Raw genomic sequence first — 12,216 nt, 5'->3', positions numbered from 1 at the left:
TTTAAAAGTGGGGTTTGGGGGGGGGAAAAACCAAAAACAAATAAAAATTTTTTTTTTTCCCAAATTGTTTTTTTTTTTTTTTTTTTTTTTTTTTTTTTACTTTTTTACCATTTGTTTAAATGGCAGCTTTCTGTTTTGTTTTTGAGATAATTTTCTCCTCTCATGTTTTCCTCTACGTGCTAACCAGGCTACGCTGTTCTTTGCTCATTTCCCTCCGATTTTCAAAGAGGAATGCACAACAAGCAGCATTTACAGAACAAATGACCTCAGTGATTGGATTGAACGTTATTACTAACGTGTCCCTTTTAATTAATGATTTAATTACACAGCATCGGCTGCTGCGTGCCACGAGTGTCGGAGCCGTTCGTTTTCTGTTGCCCCGCTACACCAAGAAGCTAATTATTTACCATGTAGAAATAACATTTATCAGAAATGGCGATTTGTCTCGTTAGCAGTGTTGGTCTGCTGTTATTCTGAACACTTGCTTGCACTGAGTGACACTTGTTAATGTATTAGCTTAAATTAATTCTAGAAACTTTAATGAGGTTTCCAGTGTTCACAGATGTGGTATTTTTGTTGTCGTTTCTTCCTTTCAGGTGAGAAGCCTTTTCTGTGCGAGGCAGATGGCTGCGGGCGGTCCTTCGCCGAGTACTCCAGTCTACGGAAACACATGCTCGTACACTCGGGTGAGCGAGGCCGCAGTTGTTTCTCCGTGTAATCCTTCAGATGTTTCGCATGAGGCAAAGAGAGAGATGGCATCTTTTTGAAACGCCTCCCTGCCTCCCAGGTGAGAAGCCTCACGTGTGTGGGATCTGTGGAAAGACTTTCTCTCAGTCCGGCAGCAGAAACGTTCACATGAGGAAGAGGCACGGGGAGGAGGGGCTGGCTGCTGACGGCAGAGAAACAGGTCTGCATTTCACACACGGTACACACACACACACACACACACACACATCCGCCCACTCAGTGCAATAGGTGGATATGCTAATGGCTGGATTGCGTCGCTTCAAGCAGCTCATACTACCTGCTCCAAGACGGCATTAATTCAAGCTTAAAGTGAGGAACGGTGTTTGATTTAAAGACTTTTACCTCGTTTTGTGAATCACAAAAACAACACTGTTATTTAGAAACATGTCTTTAAATCTCCAACTGCTTTATTTAAACACCTTTTTATGGTTTCTGCAATGTCTAAGTTTTTACAAGGCTGTTTGAAAGAATAATGAAGTTAAATACTTTGGCCAATAAAATAGTGGATTTAATGAAGGGAAGGACAAATAAGTGAATAGATCCAATATTTAGGTAATCCAGCACATCCTTACAAAGTTGTAAATTTGTGCATCTAAAATTAAAACCTTAAAATCTCTTAATTTAATTTTAAAAATATAAGTTGGCTCTAATTACGTCAATCACAGGACTTAAGTCTTTTGTTTTGGAAAGACTATTTAATCTGTATGCAAATGAATTAGGACTGCTGAAAAAAAAAAGAAATCAGACTTTTTTTCTCAGAATTTTCACTTTTATTTCAGAAGTCAAAATTCTGAGAAAAAAGTCAGATTTAAATATTTTTCCTCCTGCGGTCCTAATCCTCTTAAGTAAATCTTGTATCTTCCGTGTGGTTTTATCTTTTTTCTTGTGGGACCTTTTTGTCAGGCAGAAGTTTGAGTTGCGTACAGACGTCTTCATTGCGTTCTATGCTAGCTGCTAACGTGTGTAAACCCTAGCTAGCCAGGTTTTTTGCATCCATCATGGGCAGTTCGTCTTCACCATTGCTCTCTTCTGTCGCCAACCCATACGAGGTTAGGTGAGCTCAGTGGAAAAATCTCTATACTGTAGAGAGCATCAAAAAAGTATGCAGTTTTCTTCTGTACGTTTCTGTTGTGACGCATTCTAAAAAAGGCTCAATTTGAGTTGGTGAAAGCTACAGAAGCCTTGTAACAGGACAGTGAATAGACTGGAAGTACATTTTTCCTCACTCCATATTTACCCAGACTCTGAAAATACCTGAATTACACTCCTCCAGTCTTCCAGTCTGTGTGTGTTCCCTCCGTTTTGACTTTACAAATTGCTGACACGTGTATCGTGTTTTCATGAATCTACCGTTTCTCAAACGTCAGCCGTCACAGATCAGGAAATTCTGTTCCTGGCATCATTTTCACCACCTCTTCAGGATCAAAGCGTCCCACAGCGAGCTCTTTGCATTTTCAGACCAATCGCACAAGACGCTGGAAATTCATGTTTAGACAGAAACAATGACAGCAGACAGCGCATCCTCTCGCCTGTCATATTCGCTCGGCAGCAGCGGGGGGAAAGCGTCGCAGCTGAATCACCACAGGAAACGCTGCCAAAGCTCTAATTATAAACAACAGATTTATTCGGGTCACCCTCCCCGAACAGGCTGGTCGTTTGTAAGAGCCGAGCCAGGGAAGAAGCGGTTACACAACAGACGGGTAGTCTCTCCGTTCTACATAACACAATTACCGGATGAATTATTAAACCGACTTTCCCCCGGCTCTAAACAACATGGAGAGGCTAACTGGGAACGACAGTGAGGAGCAAGTTCGTTTCTAAACGCTTACTAAGAACTTACGACCCGCTTTGAAGAACGATTCGTTTAAGAATCTGAATAGTTTGTGTAAAGTAAGGTTTGTTTTTTTTTTCTGCCTGTCTTGCTCTCCACAGGAGAGGCTCTAACACAAAGCAGCCTGCTGGAGGCAGATGGTGAGAATGGAGGTGGTTTGGTCACCATGACAACAGCTGTGGAGCCCATGAATCTTCATCATGCGATGCTGAGATCACCAGGTAGGCATTAAAACATGAGGGAGAAAACACACACAGTGGGAGGAATTACAGTCAACACGTCCGACAGCGTTACCGTTAATGCACCAAACGCTTATTTGGAGTTAGATCATAAATGTCCTGTTGCTGTCAGAGATGCTGAGTCAACTTGTTACCAGCATGTTGTCAACGGGGAGTCTTAGTCATGCCCGCTCCTTTTTAGCAGCCTAGATTTAAAGGCTTCGGCGACCTTTAATCGATCAGCAGGCATTCTTTGTGGCGTTCCTGGTTTCATTTCAAGTAATTTTTAACAACCTGATGTAAACGATGTAAATGTTTTCAGAAAATCTTAGGGGTTTTCGTGTAAAAACAAGTAAGATTCATCGTTGGGTAAAAAAGTGGTGAGAAATCCGTCATCTTTTCATGAGTTGAAAACAAATGTCAATTTTTTTCTACATTTTGAGAAAGTATTAATTTTTGTACACTTAACACTTCCAATTTTATTGGGATTTTATGTGACGGACTAATATAAAGTGGTGTATAAATTGTGAAGTGGAAGGAAAAAGATGGATTTATAAATCTGAAAAGTGTGGCATGCTTTTGTCACAAAGATAAAAGCTACCCTTAAATCCAGTGCATCTAATGATCAAGCAGCCAAGAGGTCCACAGCCACAAGTAGTTTTTTTTGTATCTATGTTACAATATAGAGGTAAAATGTGAAATAGGGGAGTGACTACTTTTACAAAACAGTTAATCCATAACTATGACTCAAAGATTACTTGACTGATGTGGAATTATTAGTGCTACTAAAATGTTTTCCATCTTGTTTAACTTTGCTTTTTTTCTTGTTTCTTTCATCGCAGGATCTGCAGACTCAGTGGTAGTCCTTGCTCAGCCGCATGAGCTGGTGACCATGACAACGGAGGGCCATGCTTACGGAGACGACGTGGTTGCTCTGCTTTAGTCTATTTCAGCAGCGTTGGACTGACGGGCTCAGTGGGATAAACATAGACATGGCTGTTTGTTTAAAAAAAAATGAATCAGTCTTTAACACTTGTAGATATTTGTAATTAGCAGTTTTATTTTGACACGTGTGACATGGTGGTGTGTGTGTGAGCCACATTTTTTTTTTTCCCCTCATGATTTCTAAAAGCAAATGCTCCCAAAGAAATGCAGAAACGGGTTGGAAACGATTATAAAACTATGAGGAGATGCAGTAGCGCTTGCAGATGTGAAAATGATTACTCGCCAACCTCAGTGGCTGCCCCGACGGTCACACTTGCATTCTAACACACTCATACCATTTTTATGGTAAAAAAACTTTAACTCTTTTTAATAAAAACAATCATGTTTTGCACAACCAAAGCCCCCTGTAGTAAACATCTGTATGAAGCTAAAGTAGTTGTGTCCAGTTCCAGCTGACAGCCTATTTAGCATCCAGTGCTTCACCCGCTCTTGCTAATGCAGATTTACAGCAGAATTCAAACAGCTGAGTGTTTGAATTTAGTCAAAGTTATTTCTATCTCAGCAGCTGGTTAGAAAAGGCGGCAAAAACAATCAGTTTGAAGACGAGCACCATGTAATTCGACCTCTGTTCATTACTGCTCCTTAGTGGATCTTCAGGTTGTGAAAATGGTCCAACATGGCACCTAGCGCCCAGCTAGCCTCGACATTCTTCACTTTCTTGGTTAACTAGAAGGGGAGAAAATAATCGAGTCACTAAAATAACTGCATGTAGAATACAAAGAATAACGGTTTGAGCATTTTTTTTAGGTAAAGGTAAAAGAAACTGTGTATTTGAACTAATGCAATGAAAGAAATGCTTAATTCATGCAAAATCACGGTATTGAATTGGAGTTTAAATTTAAGTCCTGAGCTGAGTAGGGACAAAATCAAATTTGCTTGATGGTCGGGTTGGGCTCAGGCTTCTGCAGCATGTTAAGTTTGCAGAAACCTAGACAAGAATGCACAATGTAAAGTCGTGTTAATCTATTTCTTTACAGTATAATAAATAAAGGTGCAGAAGCTCCAGTCAAATGACTGTAACAAGCACAGCGCACGCAGCCCCGCCCTGTTCTGCTCTCATCAATCACACATCCCAGAAGATTTGCGCTCGACTCACCCTGTGGTTACAACAAGCAACAAAATGGAGCTGGATGTTAAACAAAAGCTAAAAATGGGAGAAGTTAAACTGCTTACTAAAATTATAGCCTAAAAACAAAAGCAGTAAAAGCTAAATCAAACTAATATGTCTGGCTTACTTCAGGCTCCAGGCAATAATTCAAGTTAATTAGTCGGATTGGGCCCTGAACAGGTCTGGTTGGATTTTTTTTACACCCAAATCTAAACTATGTTCAACTAAAACACCAACTAAATTCACAATGCTTCACCAGCCTAAAAGAGACTGTTGTGTCATAAAACTAGGCTCTTCACTTTGTTCCCTAACCTGCAGGACGGTGCCGTCCTTGAAGCCAAATCCATCCTTCAGCAGACAAGTGATGTAGGTCAGGTCCATACACAGGAAAGGACTGACAGCCGGGTACTCGGTCATCTTATTGCACGCTGAGCAGGAGACAAGAAACATCATCTCCGTTAGCTTGGATAATCACTCATTTGTATTCTGCTGACAGATGAGGGCAGCATTTCAGATAGAAACCACTCAGGGTCCATTGAGATGCGCGCTGTGTGTCAAGTGCAGGGAGCAGCAGATCTGTCATCGTAATGATGTATTCCTCAACCGGTCTCACCCTCTTTCGCTCTCTTCTTGAAGTCTCTGACCCGCACCGTTCCTCCTTGGACATTATCTACGATGGGAAGAGAGGGAAAAGGAGGGGATCATTATATATTTAAAATGCCAAAACAGTAATTACAACAGCTCATCTACATGCACATTTATATAGTCCTAATAACAGAGCTGATGGCCTTTCAGTGCAGACTGGCAGCGGGACGACAATTTCTATAATAACCGCACAACTATGGCTCATCAAATCCCCTGATACAGGAGCAGATGACTCACATTTTTCAGCCTCTGTCTCGCATGCAGGCGCTGTATAATTATGTAAGGTGTGGACAGGGAGGTGTGTGTGCACACACTTACTGATAAGGCCCGCATCCACAGCTCTGTCAAAGTAATAGGAGAACGCGTAGAACACGTTGCTGTCTTCGAGCTCGTGCGGCTGATGAATAATCCCCTTCACCACCTGGAGGACTTCCTGATAGCAAGGCTTGTATCCCACACGACCTGAGGGGCAAAACGGAGGCAGGCTTGCAAATTATGCATGTTCTCTTTGAACAATGTTTGCTAAAACTCTTGGAAATGTCAAGCTGGATAATGCTCAAATTTATCACATGCCCTGTTTTAGTCAGTTAAAATGATTGATTAAGGAAAATTAAGAGCAGCATGAAAAGCTACAGCCGACATCTTCTGCAGGAATCGACATGATAGATTCCAAAAGTTTTGGAAATGCTTTTTATATCTTATACCTGACCTGTATCTTGTGTCCTGGTACTTTACCGTTAAGTAGGGCTGAAATGATTTGTCGAATGATTGAAACTTGAAACTTCGATAAATTGTGTTTTATTATTCAGGGCACTTGTTCCACCCAGGTCATTATTTGTGGTGGGCGGCGCTCTCACTTCTGCCTATGAGTTCTTGTTAAGCACTGGCAGCATGACGCTAAATTGTCCGGCGCTTTCAGAGGTTTTGGGGGACAAATAAGTAAATAAATAAATGTTAAATTTTGTGGGGCGTTGCTTTGGAGTATGACAGCTCGGAACCACGTCATCAGCGTTTTGGAGCAAGAGAGAGATCTGCTTACTCGATTAATCGTAAAAATATTCTATAGAGTACTCGATTACTAAAATATTGTTTTACAACAGCCCTACTATTAAGCCTCTCATCTGCTCAGGAGAGCGGCAGATGTCACAGTTGGACAGATTGGAAGTAGGGTGGTTGGGTGTCCTGTCAGACCGTCAGTTCTCAAAACCACACAATCAAAAAAAAAAAAAACTTGTAAAAGAGCATGCAGGGTCAGAGGGTACAAAGCTAGCGAAGACCCCAACAGGGTCAAGGTGCCTTCAATAGACAATTTGCTGCTAATGGATTTATTTAGGGGTAATCTCTCACATTTCGAACAGATCTTACCGTCTTGGTCTCCGCTCACTTGGTAGGTAAGACCGCCGAAGCTCCAGTCGTCCCTGAACTTACTTGGCAGGCAGGAGCTTTTAAAAACCTGCCACTCCAACCCTGGGAGAGACAGCGTGCACATAATTAATCTCCTCAATGGTCCAACAGCTTCACACCAGCTTATCACGGCCCGAGCCTGCTGATACCACACTGCTTCTGCAGGAGCGCTTCCCTGACTAATCTCCGGTTATAACATGAAATGTATATTAGCATGGAAACTGGAAGTACACCCTTTATCTAGATGGAGTGAAGGAAGACTCGTGAGTCCCTGCAGCTCTGAGAGGCAAAGCGATGACAATGAAGCTCGGTTAACCGTTTGTACCTTCTGCGCCCAGAGCACCCAGGGTGGAGAGACGGGCAGCCATTAGTCCGTTTCCAAGATAACTGCAGGAAAAAAAAAAAAAAAAAAGATACGAAACCAACCAAGTGGATTTAACCGGTCATTGTGAAAATTGTAGCTAAAATAGTGATTTCTGCTTGTTACTAACATCACTTTAAGAGGGCACTAAAAGCTGCACTAATTACATCTACATCCTGCGACTGTAAGATATCATTTGAAGCTTTTGCATATATTGGCATTTTAAAGACAGAACAAATCTCGTCTGCATAATGCGATCCATTACCTGTGAGTGTACAACTCAAACGTTGAGTTGAGGAAATCAAATCTGGCAACATAATCGCCGTCAGGAGCGCTCTCGATCGTTGTCTGCAGCAAATTATAAATGTGATATTAAGCTGGTGTAGTTTTTCCAACGAGTCCGTCAAAAGAGCAGAAAAGTAAGCCGACCCTCAGTTTGGGCAGGAACGTGATCTGTGTGGATCCTCCTCCCAAGTCCAGGATTCCCACAGTCTTTGTGGCGTGACTGTTCAGGTGACCTGAAAAACAAAATGAATCACCTTAATCCAGCATCTGCAGCTGGGAGCAGCTAATCGCTTCCCACCTGAGATGCTATCATCAAAAGGCTGGCTACGGAGGACGCGCTCCGTCTGAGAAAACATTCCGGCTCAGCTCGGTCCGAGAAAGATCGCAGAAGTTTGCTTTAGGGAACAAACTCATCCTTGTTCTCATCGGATTCTATTTGTGGATGCCGGCGTGTAACGCAGTACGACGGCGGGTTAGGAAAACGCATGGAGTCTGGAGAAAACACAAGTCATCTACGTAACGAAGGAAACAGTTTGATGTTTTCCACTTTTAGTCATGCTGCAACTGCAACCATGTATTTTACTTGGATCTTGGGTGACAGAACAACACAGTGAAGTGCGTTAAATGTGAATATTAGTGCATTAATCATTATCGGTGAAAGAATTGAATGATAAGAAGTGCAATTTATTATAGTAACCGACGATTGTTATAAACAGTTTGGTTGGCATTGTGATTTATGCTCTCTAAATTACTTTTATTTGTTGTTTCCTCCATTAGAAATGTCAGTATTTATAGAGGTGAAAGCACCAGTCGCATTTTTCAGTCGATATTTGTGTTTATTGTACTTTTAAGTTTATCCTGATTCTCATTTTTATCATTTTGCAACAAATACCAAAAACATATTGTTATAAAAGTCTAAACACATATCAGCCGTTCACATTGTGAAGTGGAGGTAAAAGAAAGATGCATCGTCGTTTTTGCAATTTTTTTAAACAAATATCTGAAATCTGAAAAGTGTGGCTTACATTTATATTCAGCCCAAAACCGTGAGTCAGTGTGTTTTCGCTACAAGTACAGCTGGATGTGTTTGGGGTGGGTCTTTACCAACTCTACACATTTAATACTGGAATACAGCATGATGCTGCCACCACCGTGCTTCAGCTTGGGGATGACATGTTTAGCATGTTGTATGTTGTCCAAAAAGTCAACTTAGGCTTTATCCTACTACGCCTGTTCCAAATGACCATCTTATTGCTTTTTATTATTAATTATTATTATTATTATTATTATTTTGTACTGCTTTCTTCTATATAACAATTACAGGTCACTTTATGTCGGCCTGTTTGTTGTCGTAAGCAGACAAATTGTCAAAATGTTCAAGCTGTATAAACACTTTGCTTTACAGTACTTGCCTGTTAGAAAGTTCAGAGAAATCCAAGCTAGAATGCCTAGGATTGAAAAAAGACAGAGACATATTTAAAAAGCTGTCATTTCAGAGGACAAAAAAAAAAAAAAGCTCACTTTGAAACAAATTTGTGAAGTGCAAGCGCATGCAAGGAGAGCCGAAAATGCTGACAAACCAATTATCCGGCCGTACAACAGCCTCATAATTATTGGCTTTTAGGGCTTGAAACGACTCCACTGAAAAACTTCTGTTGTTTTTAATGCGTCATCGCAAAAAAACATCTATAATCTTCTGTAATTTAGTTAAACGCCTTCATTAAGCGAAAGGTCCTGACAGAAGATCCATCGGGCGCATCGTTAAGATGCAGACACCTTCAAAACACCAACAACAACAGTAACGGCAACGCAGAGGGGGGAGAGAAGGTGCTTGTCAGGGCAAACGCTGTACCTTCGTTCGTGCCGTTCATAATGCTGACGCTGTTGTCTGGCACCAGAAACGGGGATTCGTCAAACACGAGTTGGACCTGAGAGAGAGGAGAGGAGGGAGGCGATGTGAGGAAGAGGAAGCAGGAACTAAACGGCCCGCACATTATCAGCTGTAATGGCAGCTCATCCAGAGGTGCCCTCCGCTGGATGGGATTAGTTCATTCCCTCTGGGACAGATTATTAAAAGTATCATTCATCTTCCAAGGTGCCTCAGGGCTACCCAGTTTCCCCCAACCCCCCTTATCCTCATAAACGACAGCCTTTGACACTGAGCTTACAGCTGCGTAACTTTCCCCTGCGGCATCGACGGATAAAAACGTACCATCCGCACAAAAAAAGGTTACAAGGCCAAAAAGCGTCTCTATGTTGAGGAGCTGCTGCCTGCTTTTGATGAGTCGTTACGGTCTGACCTGGTCCAGAAGCGCCTGGGCTTTGGCTGCGGGCAGCAGGCGGAGTCCGGCCGTGGCTCGGAGGACCAGCGGCGTTCTCTTCCAGTCCAGACGAGGAACCGTCTTCTTGGCGACCTTCAACAGCATCCTCACCGTTTCACCAGCCTGTGAGAGAGGAAATATTCACCGCAGAGCAGCGGTGACCCGGAAGGTTCTTTGGTGAAGTAGAGAGATTAAACGCGACAGATTTAAGTCGGGGGCAAAATACCGCAGGTGAATTTGCTAGGACCGTCCTTTGTTGGGAATTAATAACATAAAAATGATGCTTTTAACATGAATAATTAAACAGCATCATGAATTTAGACATTTTAGAGACAGAAAGATGGTGATAAGTCAGAGGTGTCAATCATTTAAAAGCACCTTAAACCCATCTTACAAACGGGACAATTTCAGGTAAAAAATATTGTAGTAAAGTAAAAACATAAATTAATAATTCATGTATACTGAATATTTTTTCATAGGCGACGGTTTGATTCTTGTCTTCTTAGTCAATTCAGCCTTTGACGACATCAACTGCTGAAAATATGAAATTGCCAAACCTCTAACATGTTTCCACTTGCATATCTACTAGTAATAGACATACTAATATGTACAAGTGACATTTTTGTATTTACTCATAAACAGCTGCACCTGTCAAAAAAAAAAAAAAAAAACATCATCTAATTAAGCCGATGAAACCGGAGCGCAGTTCAGAGAGGTCACGTTACTTCACACCTCATTATTTCAAATTTCTCTCCTCTTTATCATTTCCAACTCCCGGTTTTGCTTGGAGGCCATCCCTGACCTTTCACCTCGGCGAAAGTGTCGCCGATCACATTCCGACAACGAACTCACCGTTTCGGGGTGGTCGGCGTACGCTGACAAACCCGGCTTTATGGAGTGGAACATCTCATTGTCCAAAACAGGCAGCGGCTCTGGAAAGGCACAACATCCACCCACATCATCAAATATGAAGCAGCCGCTAAAAGCCCTCAAATGCTTCAAACCTCTTAGCGTGCGTATGCATGATTTATCAGGCAAATTAAGCCCTATGTGACTTATGGCCTCTGAATTTACAGGTTTAATGAAGTATGAAAATGGAGTAGGTGCCAAACAAACTTCTATTAGTCAACCAAAACACACATTTTGGGGAAGCGCCGGCGAGAGAAAGAGAGAGAGAGAGCGATCTCCTCATGGTTTTACCTGAGTTGCTCTGGATGAAGGTGTAGACGTGAATGCGCGTCCCCGTGCTCCCCGCGTCGAACATCACGGCGTAGAAGATGCGGCTGTGGTTTGCCGGTCGGCTCAGGCTCGGCAGGATCCCAGAAAAATCCAGGAGGGACGTCCTGAACTGGGCCCGGCTCGGCCCGGCCGCGGCGAGGAGGACCAGCAGGAGGAGCGGGCCGGACGGCTTCATCTTCCCTCTGCGGCATAAGAAGGAGGAGGAAGGGGGGAAAAAATGGAGGCTGATAAGTAGATGTTTTGAACAGCAGAAAAGCAGCTGAACTGGCTGAAGACTTTGTTCCGAGGGTTAAATTACAGGTAGCGGAGGCGCGAGAGGACGTCGGGTTATTTACGCCGGTCGGATCCGACCACGCCTCAGGCGAAGATGATGTCCAGCCAACCAAAAGCGATGTTTACCGTCTGTGTCGGCTCGCATGGAAAGTTTAAACGCGTCGCTTAACAATCAGAGGAGGCAGCTCGCCAGGTTTCAACAATGTATCATAAAAATGTTTCAATTCCCATGGACTCCGGTCAAACACTGCTAAAATTACACGGGCGCCTCTTACGGGATTCACAATTACAGGGTTGTCTAATAATCGCTGCCAAAACCCCTCTCCCTGTACTGCTAAACACTTCACTGAGGTGTTTGAGAGTTGAGAGGCTTTTTAGATCCATTTCCCGTGGACGGAGTCGTTCTCCACTGTCACACCAGCTGTGTGACGGTAAAATTTAACTTTAAAGGGCTTTTCGTTCTAGATGTTTGCTCATTAAAGCTGCATCTGCAAAAATAAAAAAAACACAGGAAAAAAAAAAGCCACAACAACAATATCCAATTAAATCTGACTGACTAGGAATTACGCCGTCTCGCATGTAATCACATAATTTGTCTTCTCATATTACACCTTTCCATCCATTTGGAGCACTTAGACGAAATTACACACACGGAACGGAGACCGGGGTCTCTGCACATTTTTTTCAAGCCAAAATTTCACACTTTTGTTGAAAAATGTCTCTGCAGTTCTCAGTCGAGATATATATATATATATATATATATATATATATATATATAT

At 42.3% G+C, this 12,216-nt stretch overlaps 2 protein-coding genes across 2 annotated transcripts in view; one reads left to right on the top strand and one right to left on the bottom strand.

Annotated features, from left to right (window-relative positions):
- Nucleotides 1-3,796, top strand: part of znf410 (zinc finger protein 410) — a 17,803-nt gene extending 14,007 nt beyond the window's left edge. Inside the window, exons 8-11 of the mRNA XM_015044146.1 lie at nt 597-686; nt 788-907; nt 2,680-2,799; nt 3,639-3,796. Of these exons, the coding sequence (XP_014899632.1) occupies nt 597-686; nt 788-907; nt 2,680-2,799; nt 3,639-3,739 (431 nt within the window). The 3' untranslated portion in view covers nt 3,740-3,796. The remainder of the gene's footprint in view (nt 1-596; nt 687-787; nt 908-2,679; nt 2,800-3,638) is intronic.
- A 287-nt stretch (nt 3,797-4,083) lies between these two features.
- Nucleotides 4,084-12,216, bottom strand: part of entpd5b (ectonucleoside triphosphate diphosphohydrolase 5b) — a 13,481-nt gene continuing 5,348 nt past the window's right edge. The window contains exons 2-14 of the mRNA XM_015044147.1: nt 11,126-11,346; nt 10,778-10,857; nt 9,905-10,048; nt 9,457-9,532; nt 9,017-9,052; nt 7,749-7,837; nt 7,585-7,667; nt 7,284-7,345; nt 6,920-7,021; nt 5,873-6,016; nt 5,523-5,579; nt 5,222-5,337; nt 4,084-4,467 (exon numbers count right to left, since the gene is read on the bottom strand). Of these exons, the coding sequence (XP_014899633.1) occupies nt 4,384-4,467; nt 5,222-5,337; nt 5,523-5,579; nt 5,873-6,016; nt 6,920-7,021; nt 7,284-7,345; nt 7,585-7,667; nt 7,749-7,837; nt 9,017-9,052; nt 9,457-9,532; nt 9,905-10,048; nt 10,778-10,857; nt 11,126-11,339 (1,287 nt within the window). The 5' untranslated portion in view covers nt 11,340-11,346 and the 3' untranslated portion in view covers nt 4,084-4,383. The remainder of the gene's footprint in view (nt 4,468-5,221; nt 5,338-5,522; nt 5,580-5,872; nt 6,017-6,919; nt 7,022-7,283; nt 7,346-7,584; nt 7,668-7,748; nt 7,838-9,016; nt 9,053-9,456; nt 9,533-9,904; nt 10,049-10,777; nt 10,858-11,125; nt 11,347-12,216) is intronic.

The sequence above is a fragment of the Poecilia latipinna genome, unplaced genomic scaffold, assembly GCF_001443285.1.
Source record: "Poecilia latipinna isolate Pla-1442-1.1 unplaced genomic scaffold, P_latipinna-1.0 Scaffold663, whole genome shotgun sequence".
Classification (NCBI taxonomy): domain Eukaryota; kingdom Metazoa; phylum Chordata; class Actinopteri; order Cyprinodontiformes; family Poeciliidae; genus Poecilia; species Poecilia latipinna.
This window is presented reverse-complemented; position numbering and strand designations above follow the sequence as displayed.